The sequence below is a fragment of the Magallana gigas genome, chromosome 6 (genome assembly GCF_963853765.1).
Source record: "Magallana gigas chromosome 6, xbMagGiga1.1, whole genome shotgun sequence".
Classification (NCBI taxonomy): domain Eukaryota; kingdom Metazoa; phylum Mollusca; class Bivalvia; order Ostreida; family Ostreidae; genus Magallana; species Magallana gigas.
Genome location: NC_088858.1, coordinates 9,980,108 through 9,997,503, shown reverse-complemented (window position 1 = coordinate 9,997,503; position 17,396 = coordinate 9,980,108). Strand labels below are relative to the sequence as shown.

The window sequence follows — 17,396 nt, the reverse complement described above, 5'->3', positions numbered from 1 at the left end:
AACGGACAAACGGAAGTGTTCAATCTGAATTGCATTTAATATTTAATGTATACTTGCCATTTGTACATTATTTTTCATTTATCTAACTAAAAAATATCAAAGGAAAACAGTTAAACTGATAAACAGCTCTATTTTTTTAACTCTTCCGGTATGGACCGGAAGTGACGGAAGACAAAATGAAACCGGTTAAACACATCTTCAATCAAATGTCTATCATCCATGAAAGTTTCGTGTCTTGATCGCTTATAGTTTCCGAGATCTCGCGGGTACAAATTGTGTTTTTAAAAAGCTACCTGAGATAATTGAGATATCTCACCGGAAGTAGAATTTTTTTGTTGATATAACATCGCATAGGTAACTTATGTATAGAATTATAGTTTTTTGTTTATTCTATGGAAAAGAAATTTAATGCGTAGAAATAATAATTTTTGAAGTGCTTCCGGTGACGACCGGAAGTTACGACGAACAAAACAAAATAGTTTAAACACATCTACAGCTATAGGTCTATCATCCCACAAAGTTTTGGTGTTCAAAACTTTACCGTTTTTGAGATCTCGAGGTGACAAGCTTTTTTTACGCGGGACAGGAAACGCACGACCGGAAATGAATTTTGAAAAAATGAAAAAAACGCCTAGAGATATTATCATTGTCTTTCATTCCAGAAAATTTCAAAAATATCTATCCAGCCATCTCCGAGAAATCTTGTGGACAAAAAAAGGAAAAAAAAAAATAATAATAATAAAAAACCTTACAATCACTATAAGGTCTTCCGTTGGAAACGGAAGACCTTAATAATAAAAAACATTACAATCACTATAAGGTCTTCCGTTGTAACGGAAGACCTTAAAAAGAAACATTACAATCACTATAAGGTCTTCCGTTGGAAACGGAAGACCTTAATTAAGTTTGGTCGATCGCGGTCAAAGCATACATACACAAACCAACACTGCACAGAAATGTAAATCAAAAGGTAATATTTATTTAACCCAATTTACAGTGTAGTATGTTTAGATGAGAGTGATTCCGACAAGAGGGCAATGCCACGCTGTGACCAGATGACTGTGTCCTGTTGTTATTGACCGCAACCAAGCAGTTTTAAAAAACATAATTACTCGATCGAAATCTGATTAGTAATGAAAAAAAACTACAATAAAATTCTAAAAAAAAAAAAGGTATATAAAATTAAATGGAACATAAACATGTAACGTTGTATATAGTGTTTTACTCGGTTGCTCGAGTCTACGAATCCTGGATCCGCTCTAATAATTGCAAAATTACAAGGATGTACGGGTAATTCAGGGTTAATATAGAGGACGAAACAATTAATTGAACGTCTTCGGCTGTTAAGGTAAGATCCCATTGAAAATTTAACGGTGTCTGGTCTACACCGACACCAGCCATCAAAACAATGTAACAAAAAGTCATTTAATTTTTTTGTTTTTGGCATTCAGTCGATCTGAGGAGATTTTGCAACCAAGCGCATGACTCGGGTTGTGTATATTTTTAGTGCCAGATCGATCTCGGCATTTCGAAACACTCCGAAAATAACAGATAGCATCGTCGGGTATCCTGGATATTGCAGAATAGGTAGGGCACAGGGACCGAGACTCCGAGGAACTAAGGTGAGACAGGTGGGACGTGTTATGATTAGTAATTACGGAATGAATATAACTTTTTACAGCATTTTACATATTTTGATATCTATTTTAAAGGGGACATATCCGCCATGGCTTTACCCATACAGGCACAACCGGGACAAGGTATTTACCAATCTATAGTTTATATACTACATGTATAAGGTTTAATCCGAGGATTTTGTAGCGAGGCAAATGCACCAATTGACAATTCTACCGGGAAAATTAGAGTTTGAGTATTACAATTTTTAATTATAAAATGGGTATTTATGTAATTTAATCTGGTATAATATAAAGTTTTTCGAAATGCTACACAATGTAGACAATTTCAGCAAAGGTGTTTAAACTGAGCCATTTATGATAAAGGCAACACCCAGTGTTCGTAAATGCCGGTATTTTTAATTGAATCTGTAGTTGACTGGGCGTTGTGTTTTTCAGGGGGGCAGTGGATGCAGTCGCCCCAGGGCATAACGGGAATTCCCCCGGGTCTGGAGTATATGAGCGCCCTGGACCAAATCATCGTGAAACAGAAGATTGAGATTTTGGAATGTAAGGAAGCATTTTGTTTACAGGCTGCTAATTGCCAATGTTTAATGCGATTATAGAGAAGGATGACATTTTTTATTCCCCTAGTTCTAATTGAACCTTGAGACATTTAAACCAAAGAAAGCCATTGTCTGCTTTGTTTCAGATTTTTTGACAGATTAAAATGGGGTGTCCTGTTTTTCTTACTACATAACTATATATAGTTAGAGTTGTCTTTTTAGTGAGAACATTTTCGACAGGTGAACAATTATGAAATTACCAATATTTAAGAAATATCCTGGTAACGCAGATATTTGCATTATATTCAATCTTTACCTTTATTTACATAGTTTTATTTAAATATTTACTTTATCAAAACTCATTGCTCCATTAAATGATTGTAGCCTAGTATATGAAGTAGTTGTCAACAATATGTGTGACGTTTATTTTTTTAATGTTGTTTTTTAGTGCTCACCGGTTGTGAAATGAGAAACAAATATGATGTTCTAAACAGCGTGGGACAGCAATGCTATTATGCAGAGGAAGGTTAGTTTAATCACACAATCTGGTTTCGCTAAATATGTTGAAGAAATTGTTTTGTTGACCTGTCAAACTATTAAAATACATATACATGTATATATACCTTTACATGCATTAAAATATCTTACATCTATACACGTTGCATCACCTTACCCTCCCCCCTTCAAAAACATAGACTTTTTGATTATAATTTCCATAATGTGTTAAAAAATACGTAAAATAATAATTGTTCGAATGACAATTCAGACGGCTACTTGGTTAAAGGTGCATCACAACTGTTTCGGGCCTTGTTATAATAAAATTGTTTTATATGTATGTTAGAAAAATATGCCAGGCTCTATTTTTTGTTGTTTAATAGAAAACAATTACAGTATAATATACGAACCATTTCTGTAATTTTGAAGAAAACATGTTTCTGTCTAGCAAACCAAGAGGAGGTTAGCATCTTTAATTTCCAAAATCAAAATAATATTAAAAGAATTATAAAAGCAACAGCTATAAAAAATATAAAATTTTCTCCCAAGCAAAACGAATTTTAATATGCAAGGAGGGCGTGTCTTGACCTGGAGGGCGTAAAACTTAAAATGCCCTCTCCACATAAAATTAATACCATTACGAAAAAATGATAATATCAAAGGTCACGATAAAATACCATCGATGAAGTTATACTAATTGAAAGTAGATATACATATACAAAAAGAAAAAAAATGTAGTAAGGTTTTATATCGAGGGCAACAGTATATATATATGATATTTAAGATGATAAAATGGATTACCTCCTAGAACATTAAATAGATGCATCATGGACATGGACGATAAGACTCCACACATAATTGGAAATCACCTTGTCTTTTATCACACCTGAAGAGGGATAGTCATGACATAACTTATAGAACCTCCAGCCCAGCTCCCAGGAAAATTTTCAGGATCCGCACATTTGTCATGTACGTGTATTTGTAAATGAGATGATAACAATCTTTTCTCTGTTTACAGAATCGGAATTTTGTAACAGAATTTGTTGTGGTCCGATGAGGGAATACGTCATGCACATAACCGACAATTCACAACAGGTTAATTTTATATAAAATATATAGAAATCAACACATCCATTTAATATACTGTACAGTTTTAACCCTGTATTGAATTTGTAAAATCGTGTGCTAGTTCAGCTCTCATTACATTCATTATTAAAGCATTTTCCACATTTGTTAAATTTGTTAAATTTGTACATGAAACTAATTCAGGAAGTAATGAGAATCAGCCATGACTTTGTCTGCTGCGTGGGTTGTTGTTGGTGTGCCACGGATTCTTCCTGCGGCTATGAGGTCAAAATCGAGGCTCCGGTTGGAAACATCATTGGCTATGCCAAACAACAGTATGTCACCTTAAGATGAAAAAATTACCAATATTACCAAATAAAAATCAATGTACTGAAGTACGGGAGTTGATTTTATCGATTTTTATTCATTTTAAAATCAACGATATGTTACTTTGCTTGGCAAGTAGTTTATAATCTGTCTTTGAATTACGCACATTTTTTATAATATGAATTCTCGGACTTTTCCGACAATTTAAAAAAAAACCCCGTATGAATCGTGTTGTGTAATGATTAAAGATAGAATTGATTCCATCAAACCATGTGTAAGTAATCGAAATATTCAAAAAATTGTATGGATCCAAGCAATAATGAACTCTAATCTCGTTCAACCAGATGCTCGGCTGTCTCGTTAATCTCCAACAAGCAAGAGAATGTGAACACCAGGTCACTTGATAGCTTGATGACGCGACCTCTAAATATAGAATGACTCTCTGCTTGTCGGAGATTTACGAAGACAGCCAATGGTTGAACGATACTTTATTGAACTCTGGCATATGAATAAATACGACTGCAAAAAATATCTAATTTGTTCGTACTATTTAACATCTGATTATTTTCAAGGTATTCATAAATACGTTTTTAAAGACCAATGCTTCAAGATACATAACATCGAATTTATCAATTATTTTCAAGAACTAAATCTTGTCAGCGGTGATGATGTGTGCTTAGGTCCAAACACTGTTTCACTTTCGGTTTGCCAGAGTAACTGCATAGTAGAGTTGACTAAAATCAACTCCCAAAAATGATGCTCCTCTTTCCCAGTGTAATAACTTTACATTGCTTTGACCTTTTACGATAGGTCTTCGAAGTGGAAACCCCACATCAGAGTTTTTGACGCTAACCGCCAGCCGATGTACGTGGTGAGGGGACCCTGCTGTTGGGGCTGTCAGAACTGCTTCTGTACGGACGACATCGATTTCCCCGTATGTGCTGGTCGTGCTTTAGGGGCGTGGTGGTGTTGTTCAAGATTTAAACGAATCTTGCAATGTTTATGAAAATTAACGTAGACTTATTAAATGTGTATGATTATTTATTTTAATGTTTAATTTATTGCTAAAAAAATTATACATGCATCGGTATTCCTTCTTGATGTTTTGAATTGGTGGCCAGCTTTGACTGATTCTGTTGGTTTTCTTTTCATAAACAGATAACAGACTTGACTGAGCAGAACGTACTGGGCCGGATGTTCAAACGCTGGGCCGGATGTGGGCGTGAAATGTTCACAGACGCCGACACTTTCGGTGTCACCTGTAAGTGTTGACAAAAATCTATATTGTCGGTTAATTCCGACTAGATCTCTACAACAAACAGGGAAATGTGCATAGCAACCTTTGTTTGTCAGTATTAACGTGCAATTTGCAGAATGAAGTCTATCGGGATAAAGAATAGGGTGTACAAAATTTGGATTGTGTACATGTAGTTTTTAACGCGTTGTTCGGATTCCAAAAAATATCCATTCGTTTATGTGGCATGTAATAAAAACGTTGCACTAGTACTATTATGCTCAATATCTTGTTGTTCATATTTAAAAAAAACTTACTTTTACGCATTCCTATTCTTAGAAGACATGGTTTTTGAATATGAATCGCACGTGTTCAAAAAGGAATTATATAATTTCGAATAAGAATAACAAGTCAAGTATAATTATGCAACGTTTTACATATTAAATGTAGTTATATTAAATATGTTTCTATACAACCACTTATAAAGTACTTTTTAAATGTAAATTAACAATCATTATTTCATTTTTAAAACACATCTAATGATTTCAACAAAGGAATATATCGTGGAAGATTATATTAAATACTTTAAAAGTACCCCGATCTAATGTGGATTCTAAATTGTTCAAACCGCATGAACCCTTCCTGGGACAACGGGGGAGATGGCTGTAGAGATGTAGCTCTACAGTTGGATGTAGAGCTACAGTTCCTCATATACAAATAAAACTGAAAATTTACAGCACTCAAAATGTGCGTTGTATGTAGTAATGGACTTACCGAAACGAAAGACGGATCAAGGGTACAGAATACCTATAAACTAACCACACTACTTCACTCTATGTACCCGGAACCGGCGAAGGTGTTTCGAAACATTTCAAGACAAGTAAATATTGAAATGTCCTTAGAATCTTTCATTATCAAACATTGATACAACTGATTTAAGAAATTGCCATTGGGTCCAAACTCGTCTATAAGCGCAGTAGTTTACGTAAGGAACTGTAGCTCTACGAAATGTCAACCCGAATTTTCTCATAGAGGTCTTAGTTTAGTTTGACCAAAATAAATTTTCATCAGGAGTTAACTAACTATTAGAATTAAGACTAGCATATACATAAAGATTGAAATTAATAAATCGTGAAAATGATTAATGCCTAGCATATATTATTTGTTTCGACACTTTGAAGCTTATGGATAATTGATTAATAAATTAAAAAAGGGTTTAATTTCAATACTTTCCAGTTCCGGCAGACATGGCCATCACAAGCAAAGCCCTATTGTTTGGAACACTCTTTTTAGTGGTATGTATACAATAAAAGGTTCATTTGATATTACATGTACAATAAATCAAAGTTGTGAGTTTTTGAATTAAACGCATTTATAAATCAATAGACTACATGTATTTTCAAAGATTATTTTTTTACGTAATTTTCCTTTCCTTATTAAAGGATTTCCTTTATTACGAACAACAAAAGAACAACAACAACAACTAAAGGAGAAAAAAGAGATAAAGGAGACAAGCAGGAATTATCAGCAAAGACATTACTATATTCGAAGATATTAAGTAACAATCGACTTAACTTTTCATGTACTATAGTAGTGTAATTAGAACATGTTTTATTTTTATACAGTGTACAAGAATATGGAGAAATTGTATTTACATTTCCTGTGATAGTATTGGTACAATTATTTTTAAGGTTTATCAACGTGTATCTGTATGTTACTTTGGATCTGATGACGGTTTTTTTTCATTGTTTTTAATACATTCCAACTTAGTTTATACTTTTTTTGTGAAAATATTCACTCAATTTATCTAAAAGACATTTTCCTCATATCTCAGTGATATCTGAAGGTAATATAGCCCGTGCCAGTTTTTACCGTGATTGTATGCATGAGTGATTTGTAGAGTTTATTTTATTAAAAATGAAAATGTATATAAAACAACTGTTGTTATGTTTTTCAATAGCGATCATCATAAAACTCTACATGTATGTGCTCAATCTTTATTTTACCTTAAACTTATAATTAGTGTAAAATGCACGACATGTCTTGTTGACCAAATTAAAATTGAACTTGTAAAATGCTTTAGCGTATCTTGGAGGAGCAGTTTTAAATTGTATGAAGCGTAACGCAGAGGAGCGGTTTAACAGGTCTAATTTTTATAAGACCGGTGTCTTGTCGGAGTCTATTGATGTTGTTTGGCGTCACATCGAGCATGGGGCCGACTGTTAACCATTGCAGAGTTTGTTTATTTTATTTTAGCCGTTTCTGGTTTTGTGTCAATTTCCTTTTACTTTTAAGTACATGTCGGGATTTGTATTTTCATAACATAGATTTACAGATGTGGGTTGATATAATATACATGTAAACACGTGACACATGCATTTGACAATGTTTGAAATATATGTTTGTTAATTAAGTTACAATAAAAAATGTAATATATAAAAAGATTATAACTGCAATCAAGATCGATTTCTCAGGTCATATTCATTTAAAGTTATTTTCCTACGAATATTTTTGTTCTTCTGATTGAATAATAAGTCCTTGATGATATATTATCTTATACTTAACAATGTACAACTCAATAACAACTCAATGTACCAATATTTATAACAGAATATCGAAGAATTGTGCCATCAATCAATGCTCCGGGTTTTTTAAATAAAAAAAATTGTATAGTTTTTTTTGGGTTTTTTTTTGGGGGGGGGGGGTGGGTGGTTGCGCGTGTAAATATAGGAAACCTGCAAAATAACGATTACAAGTGGTTGACAGCGATATGTAAAATTGGTTCGTGATCAAACATTAAATCACGTAACCAACCAAGTTGATATCACAGTGAACATGTATAACATATTATCTATTTAAGATTCATTATATCATATCAAGGTTCACATTGTTTACTCTTCCTCTTCATACAAGTTAAAATCAAACCTATATATACTAGTATCTCATTTTACATGTACATATTATTCTGCAATTTTTAGACACACTCACAAATCCTCTCTCTTAAACAGTACCCAAAGCAAATATTTTAACCATACTTATAAAATTCACGGGTTTTTTTTTCTATAATGTTTTTTCATTATTGCTGCAATCAGTAATACAGAATAAACTTACCTAGAAAAAAGTTCTTCAATATCACAATGTTTAAATTTGTTAAATAGGACAATATAGGCAACTCAACTCTCTTAATCGGAATAAGGAATGGACAACCAATTCAAAGCATTTGGGGATTGAAATCAAAAAACCAATTTAAACCAAGAACCAATATTGATTGTATTATAACTTCGCCAATGCCCTCGGGTACGCCTCGGCAATTTATACCTGTTTTTCTTGACTAACCACGTCTTCAGCGTATGTTAAAAGTAGATCAGAGTTCCTTCAGAATGACTATATAGATAGGAAGTGCATTCATTCAATGAACAACAAATTACTTACATGTACTTTTTTTATTATTAATTTGTTGATACAACATTTAACACCGAAATAAATGATAAAATATATGATGAGAAATTATAAGCGTTGGTGTGAATATGACACATGTACAAAATTATGGATCCTGTCCTTTACCAAGTTAATTTTTTTAAAGGCATTCAGCGGTAATCGTATATAAACAACATTTACGGAAGTGTTGTAAATTTCGGCACTTTTTTATGTATTGCACTGAGCCATTTCTGTGCTAGTATTTAAAAGTAGGTCAAATTAATAATTACTGCAACAAAATGTAAAACTAAAACAACCAATTAATGCGTGTCTGAACAAGCTTTAGTTCTGCGGCTTTCCCCCCTTTGACATTAATACTGTTCACATTTAATTGAGTGGGGAGTACACTTATTACCAATGCTTATCAATAAAACAAAGGAGGAAGCAATGAAGGAAGCAATCACTGACCATAGTGGCCAGGTGTGCTTGACTACACATGGAAATAAGTATTCAACTCATTATTGACCTGTTAGCAAAACCAGGACACCGGTAGATCAACAAATAAGTACTCTACATCCAGTGGACATTTAACCTGTGCATAAACCGCTATTGAATTAAGCAGCTTAAATTAAAAGAAGCCTCGGACTTTCAATTATACAAAACGAAATTTCAAAATGTTGTTTTGCCAACCAACCCAAACAGAACCTAAACACAAGCAGTAATTGATTCGGCCATTTTATAGTTTCGAGTGGCTAAACTCAGGGCGCCTGAACCAACAATTTAGGGTAGGTGTTTCTAATTTATGATGCTGTAATATATTTTTCATGTGTAGAAAAAAGTAAACATTGATAAAGTTAATATTTAGATATTGCATTTATCGGGTATTTAAACTATATTAAGCTCATATATACCCGGTATAATAAACAATAATGTCCTTCAGACTCGGGCCTGCTTCGAGGTACTTTGTATAACTATTTATGCATTTGCTGCATTTCTATTTTGAAAGGGGAAGTAAAAATATGACATAAAAAGCGCCAAACTTTCAAATATTTCTCTAAATTACGAAATTTTCTTGCACATTTATATATGTTGGTGGTATTAAAAACCAAGTGCACTCTATTTACTGGTAATTCTTAAACTCGAATTAATTCGTTTCATCGGATCAATTTTTGATCGATTACCAGCGAACTCTGGTTATGACCGTGTTTCTCCCATTATTACAAATTAATCAAATGACAGTGTCACATTGTGTACTGTTATACATGTATACACTGACAGTAATTGTATAATACAATTACCTACAATTCTATTAAACCATGAAACCTTGAATGAAAATTAATTTTTGTAAAATTTAATGTACATGGTATTCCATGTTCTTTTTATTATCTGTCGGGATTTTGGAACAAGAAAAATCATACAAAACAAAGAATCAAAATTTTGTCTGGGTGTTTCATCACTAGCTAGCAGTACAAAGAAAAAGAACTATTGCGAAAGAGCGATACAAAGATCGATAATGGGAGAAATCTGGACATCATATAACTCGATACAAGGCACATTGTATGTCCAGACCGTATGGTGTTCCGATGGGGCCACTTCGACCTTCGCACTTTCGCCTTTAGGTCGAGGTGCGAGAGTGCGAAGTTGCGAAGGCGAAAGTGCGAAGGTGCGACGGCGAAGGAGCGAAAGTGCGAAGATGCGACGGCGAAGCACGAAGATGCGAAGGCGAAAGTGCGAAGTTACAAAGGCGAAGAAGCGATACTACTATCGCTCCTTCGCATCTTCGCACTTTCGCCTCCGCCTTTTTATAATTGTGGAGCTCACTATCGTTAAAAGAAAATTTTAGCTGTATAAAAGGACATCTGAGGCAGACGATGAACTTTTTAGAATTTATTGACAACAGCCTGCGCAGATCCATAACTTTTTCTTGGAGGGGGGGGGGGGGGGGGGGCTCGATGGATAATTATATTTGTCGAAGGGGGGGGGGGGGGTCCGAGACATATTTTGGAGATTTTATTATATATATTTAATAAAATTAAATTTTCCGGGGGAATGGGATCCGGACTCTCCCCCCCTTTACTGCATGTGTGAAGTTATTAATATTGAATTTTTCGGGGGGCAGACCCCCTCTCCTCCTCTTGATCCATTATGAAATTAGAATCTTACTGTGTTTGATCCACGGTAAACTGACAGCTGGTAAGTGATAGGAGTCTGGAAGTGCATATGTACATGTATACATTATGGCGGACATTACATTTTATATGGAGTATATAATGATTAGACATAGCCAGCTCTGGTAAATATATATGTCACATATACACATTAAAATATTTATAAAACAACGGCCTAGCGCATGCGTACCAATAATATCATGGATTAATCGGAAAACCTTGGCGAGTACGGTACGTGCCTGCATCAAATTCTATGTAATCGACCGAGACTTTCTGAATGCTATCAAAAAAGGCAAAGGCGAAAGTGCGAAGTTGCGAAGGCGAGAGTGCGAAGTTGCGAAGGCGAATGAGCGATAGTAGTATCGCTCCTTCGCCTTCGCACCTTTGCACTTTCGCCATCGCATCTTCGCGCTTCGTCGTCGCATCTTCGCACTTTCGCTCCTTCGCCGTCGCACTCTCGCACTTTCGCCTTCGCAACTTTGCATTCTCGCATCTTCGACCTAAAGGCGAAAGTGCGAAGGTCGAAGTGGCCCCATAGGAACACCATTAGACCGTGATATCGTACAATGTATCAACCTATTCATGCAAGTGTTGACCTATCTACATTACATGAAATCATTTCTTTCTTATTTTGATTTGGCCTTAGATCGCATACGTTATATATGACTTCCCAAATCGAAATGGATATTTTAAAAATTGTAACAAGATCTTGTTCTTTTAATAATACAATGTACCACTTACAATACAGTACAGAAATGTACAATAAAGAACAGTACATTACTGTACAGAACATTGGAGTACAATGCAGGACATTTGTAGATCAGTACATTACGGTAAGTACAGTAATATACAATATAGAACTGAATGTTACGGTACAGTACAGTACATTACGGACGCATAGTACAGTAACGAACAGTGTAGAATAATACATTACGCGTACAGTACAGTACAGAACAGTACATTACATACAATACAGTAATATATAATATTGAACAGTTCATTACGTATTGTACAGTAATGAACAGTACATTACGTTCAGTACAATAATGTACAGTACATTACGTTCAGTACAATAATGTACAGTATATTACGTACAGTACAGTATGGAACTGTACATTTCGGTACAGTACAATAATAGACAGAATAGAATAGAACAGTACATTACGTACAGTACAGCATGGTACAGTCCACTAATGTACAAAGCAGAACAGTCCATTACGACACAGTACAGAAAGGTACAGTACAGTAAGTTATAATAAAAAACTAGTACATTACGGTACAGTACAAAACTGTACAGCACATAACAGCTAGTATATTTAATTGTCTATATCCGAATAGTCCAGAACAATTGTATTCAAAGTATTTATTTGTTTATTTTTCTGTCTTAGAGATCAAAATTGCGAAATGGCCAGCCAACAGCCTATCCAGAACCAGCCCAACCAAGGTCAGTAAGCTACCATTTCTATAAAAGGAATAATATGCTGTTTTTATAAATTACAAAAGTTAAGATTCAAGAAAGCTTCACATGATTGTACAATTGTATTTATTTGAACCCGCCTTTTCATATCTTAAATTTAATCGTAATATTTCTGAAAAGTTTATAAATACAGTATATAAGTACTAAGGAAATTATGCGGTTATCATTACGACCGCGATGTGATCAAACCTATCAGAAAAATGTTCGGGCTTTATTGGATTTGACCACGCTCCAACCATATATAATGATCAGCTCATAATAGTAAAAAATGATTCCGGTACACAACAAATTTCTTAATGGTGATTTATGTTGGATATGAAGAACACCAATGAAACCTCTCCATATTTTTTCAGATTTTAAAATCTTCAAAATAGGTCTGTGGCTGCGCAGTTTGACAGCTGTTTTAAGATATTAAAAGAGTATTGTCCTATTCTTGTATGAATACTTTTTAAAACAAAATGACATGTAGGATTTCATATTTATTGCCTTTGTATTTTTTGGAGACAGTTTTTGACCAGTTTTGGGCAGAAACAAGCCAGTTCAAGAAATGTTTACATTCTAATCCACAAATGTACAAGATGGCCGCACATTAACTGGTTTCTTTATTTTTTTCTGCAATGATCATTACCTTCATATCCCGCATGAATCACTTAGGAAAGCAAGCATTTTATTGTTTAATTAACTCTATTGGATGAACTTAGCAAACAGAAACAAGTTACTATGTTACTCACGCCTGCTTAAAACATTTATATAATATCTTTGTACAATTGTAATGGGATTAATAAAATAATTTGGTTCAGATAGCATAACGTTGTAATTAAGTAAGTAAAACGATGCTTTTATCAATGTTGAATTAAAGTAAACTGTTTGTTCTCAACGCGCATTACAATTCAATTAATCTCAAACGCGGATCTAGGGAGATGGGCTGTGGGAGCCCCCCCCCCCCCCGAAAAATTCAAATTTCTTGAAATTTACATAGAAGAATTACCAAAAATATGCTTCAGACCCTCCCTATCCCCCTAACCCCCCCCCCCCCCTCTGGCAGAAAAAATACTGGATCCGCGCACATGCTACCTGTACGGGATATTTTTTTTGTTTTTTGAAGATAATCATAAAAATGTTGGTGCTATTCTAAGCTTGCTAAATTATTAAGTATAATTAAGTTGGTGCTCCTATCCTAGTGATCTTCTTATATGTATATGATTTGTTTATTACAGGAGTTGAGTGGATGAGCGCCCCACAGGCCGTCACTGGCGCACCCCCAGGGTTGGAATATCTGGGAGCACTTGACCAGATCATTGTAAAGCAAAGGGTGGAATTACTGGAAAGTACGTGTTTATTGATAGAAATGAACGGCATACTCTTGTTTTTACCTGGTTACACGAGCAACAATGATAATTTCCTAAACTGTTGTGCTAAAAATTATTAATTGCGATAAAGATAAACAAAACAAAAATCAAATTTGATTTTATTGCACCACCTTATAATGGCATGCGGTATGACAATATCAGTGACATGAAATGAAAATTGCTAAGCCGTACGTACTAGTATTTTATTTTATTCCTACCACACTACAGAGAGGATTTACTGTTGCTTTCGTATACTGTCTTTATCCTTTTTAATGCATGATTTCATCGTTTTTAATTGAAACAGCAAAGGAAATTTCATATGTTTTCCACATTGTTATAACTCGATAATGAGAATTTTGCAATTCTTTTTTTCAGTGCTTAGTGGATATGAAACACAGAATAAATACGATGTCAAGAACAGCATGGGTCAACAGTGCTACTTTGCTCAAGAGGGTAAGTTAAGGAAGCATTTCAGGTCAAGAAGATACTGTATATACATCCACTGACTAGTGACTACTGTGTACAGGGTTATAATATTCTCGCCCCTTGTAATTTTAGCCCTTCTACACTTGTAAATAGTTTCGCCATGCATTGAATTCGCCCAGTATTTTAAGAAAGATAAGACCTTAGATTTAGCGCAGTCTTAAATTCGCCCACTGACAACGAAGGCGAAAAGGGGCGAAAATAAAACAGGGGCGAATATTTCACCGTATAGTGACTATACGTTATTGTCGTTACAGTCCTATGAATGCATATACTGTATACGGCGTATACAGTATATGCATTCATAGGACTGGAACGACAATAACACGTATCTCTCTAGGTAGAGCCAGTAGCACTGCATGATATGACTAAATAATAAGAATTGTCAAAGGTCAAAATGTGGTTAAACCCGTAAAAACAGAAAAAGCCAAAATTATTACGAAATCTCAAGTTATAAGTCCTGAAATCTATGCCCCATAGGATATAGAAAATGGAGTCGCATCCAATTACCACTTGGCTAAAAGTTCGAATAATCCCCCTACGAGTATGTAAAGAGTTTGTAAGCGATAGAATCAAATCAAATCAGTTTATTGACAAATTAGGGACCCCTGAGGGGCAACAAGTTTATTGCACAATTATTTAGATAAACAATATGGATTATACTGAATAAGACTTAGTTTTGATGACACCACTCTGATTTTCTTCTTTTACCAGAGTCCGACTGTTGCAGCCGACAAGTCTGTGGACCAAACAGGCCTTACGTCATACACATCACTGACAACAACGGACAGGTCAGAACGCCATATTGTTAATAATTGTTCACATTATTGATAATTACATTTGCAGTACATTTAGTTTGGGTTTGCAATATACGGAACAGAATGTGGTAGTTTGTGATATCCTGATACCCAAACTACAACTTTCGCAGAGGCTTTAAACGAATCAGTGAATAGTTATAGTTATGGATGTCAAGTATATGTGGGCGTAGTGTGGGTAGTCATACTCCTTCCCAAGCCACCATTGCCACCATTTTACAGTTATATACCCTTCTTCATATCAAACTGCAGCTGCAGATTCAAATTACGATTGACTTAACCTGTTTGTAGGAGGTGATGAGTGTCCGCCATGAATTCGTCTGCTGCACGGGTTGTTGCTGGTGTGCCACCAACTCTTCCTGTGGATACGAGGTCGCAATCGAGGCTCCAGTTGGGAACATTATTGGCTATGCCAAGCAACAGTAAGCGCTTTCGCAGCTTTCGCGTTTAAAAACAGATATGGCGTCTAACAAACCTGAGTGCAGTTTTAGTATATTTTCTGAAAATCATTGAGTATGTAATCTTGTGAATAAAGTTTCAGAAAACAAAGATCGTGGATATATACTTGCAATGCTAGGGCCTTTTGTTTCTGTTAATATAATCTTAAATGTAAAAAAAAACCCTGATATATTTCAAAATCTTTGTCAAGGTTTAATAAATAATGATGGTTGAATTTGTCAACCAGACAAAAAATACCGATGTCATTTCTTAATGTGGCCATGATGGTCATACTTAGTAATGGAGTTTGTTGCTTTGGTGAGTATATAGTGAAGATGGTGACTACTTAGTACTTTGGTTTGCAGTACATCGGCCTGGAAACCCCACATCCGTGTTTTGGACGCCAACCGACAGGAGATGTTCGTGCTGAGAGGACCGTGCTGCTGGGGGTGTCAGAACGTGTACTGCACGGACGACATCGAATTCTCGGTGAGATGCACGTGCACGTGTTTTTTTTGGCCATCTATACTCACCTGTTTTTGAAATTTATCAAGATTTACGCCCAAAGTATATTTAAAGTTTCAATATGTCGAATTCTGAGGCAATCTGTTTTCTGGACGAAAGTTTAAGAAAGGACGTGTAACGTCTAATTATAAGAAGCATGATGTATATTTTAACTCAAACTGGTGTCAACAATTTTACTCCATATACGCCACATATACATTTAAAACTGTCCAATATTTTTCATACAGAATTAATTGTAATCGGACATAATTATGTTGTATTCAAACATTGCCATTTGCCGATTGACATGAAAGAGTTAAATTCAAAAGGATGCAAGTTCTTCTTAGACTTTAGGCAACGTATTTTTGTGTAAACAGGTTACAGATCAAGCAGAAGATAAATATTTGGGCCGGATGTTCAAACGCTGGGCCGGATGTGGACGTGAAACGTTTACGGACGCAGACACGTTCGGTGTCACCTGTAAGGAGACCATTTTGCTTTTTGTCTGTTCTTATCAAGTACAAAATTTCATACAGTTACTGCTTTAAAAATTCTTATGTAAAAAAATTCTTTAAAAATAGTTCTAAACAAGCTCAGATAACGGACAAAGCAACATTTTTAATATTATTTCACAACTCATACTACTTTAACCATCTCCGGTATACTGTTTAATGCAGGTCAGTGGTCAGTAATACCCTGATCAAAATAAAACTTTCCACTATTTCCTTTATTTCTCATGGTTTGGTGGTGGAAGGTTTGATTTTAATCAGACTGGGCCATTATGTTTGGCAATTTTACCTGTTTTTCTACCTTTGAACAGTTCCTTTGGACATGCCTGTACCAGCCAAGGCTTTGCTGTTTGGCGCTGTTTTCCTTGTGGTGAGTTGCGAAATAACCTAATTAACGGGTCATTGCATATAAACCAGTACCAGTCCTTGCATTTCTCCACTACATTTATTCTCCTTTTCTTTTCCAGGACTTCATGTATTTTGAAAGAGCAAAGCACAGTTACTAATTAGAATGAACATATCTACATCACTGTTCTAACGGAAATTGAAACCCTGCGCCTACATGTTGAAGAAGATAGCCTAGCGCAACTGAATACTCAGTTAACCTCTATCGATTGCCATTCCTTTACTTCTAGTATTTATTAACTCAGAATGTTTCCATGGACCAGGCGAAAGATGACACGTTTGCTATAAGACAGGCTTTTTTCATAAATTATAAGAAACAAGTTTTACTCACCATTTACCTTGTTAATATATTATTTTTGAAATAAAGTAAGATCTCTATTGTTTGGGGTTTTTCTCATGACATTATATTCTTATTCTTTTATTATTATTTCTTCACCCAAGGACAGTGAGCACCAATATACAATATTTTTTTCAATTTCAAAGATGTTACATTTCTTAATTTTCTTAAAAAATTAAATGAATTTTAAGATT

At 34.8% G+C, this 17,396-nt stretch overlaps 2 protein-coding genes across 4 annotated transcripts; both read left to right on the top strand.

Moving 5' to 3' along the window:
* The first annotated feature begins 1,224 nt into the window (after positions 1-1,224).
* LOC105333920 (phospholipid scramblase 1) lies at positions 1,225-7,238 on the top strand. 3 transcript variants are annotated; one of them, XM_011437145.4, is made up of 11 exons: positions 1,225-1,348; positions 1,508-1,622; positions 1,713-1,760; positions 2,073-2,183; positions 2,628-2,705; positions 3,693-3,769; positions 3,944-4,074; positions 4,877-5,000; positions 5,225-5,327; positions 6,537-6,595; positions 6,743-7,238. In XM_011437145.4, the coding sequence occupies exons 3-11, from the start codon at positions 1,727-1,729 to the stop codon at positions 6,785-6,787; spliced, it is 762 nt and encodes a 253-aa protein (XP_011435447.1). In that variant the 5' UTR covers positions 1,225-1,348; positions 1,508-1,622; positions 1,713-1,726; the 3' UTR covers positions 6,788-7,238. The 3 variants fall into 3 exon arrangements, with proteins under 3 accessions (XP_011435447.1, XP_011435448.1, XP_065942865.1); XM_011437146.4 differs by having other exon boundaries at positions 1,508-1,631; XM_066086793.1 differs by lacking the exon at positions 1,225-1,348 and having other exon boundaries at positions 1,501-1,631.
* A 2,030-nt stretch (positions 7,239-9,268) lies between these two features.
* Positions 9,269-17,245, top strand: LOC105333918 (phospholipid scramblase 1). The gene is made up of 10 exons (XM_020069615.3): positions 9,269-9,502; positions 12,274-12,329; positions 13,580-13,690; positions 14,087-14,164; positions 14,909-14,985; positions 15,301-15,431; positions 15,813-15,936; positions 16,329-16,431; positions 16,772-16,830; positions 16,928-17,245. The coding sequence occupies exons 2-10, from the start codon at positions 12,290-12,292 to the stop codon at positions 16,964-16,966; spliced, it is 762 nt and encodes a 253-aa protein (XP_019925174.2). The 5' UTR covers positions 9,269-9,502; positions 12,274-12,289; the 3' UTR covers positions 16,967-17,245.
* The last annotated feature ends 151 nt before the right edge of the window (positions 17,246-17,396 follow it).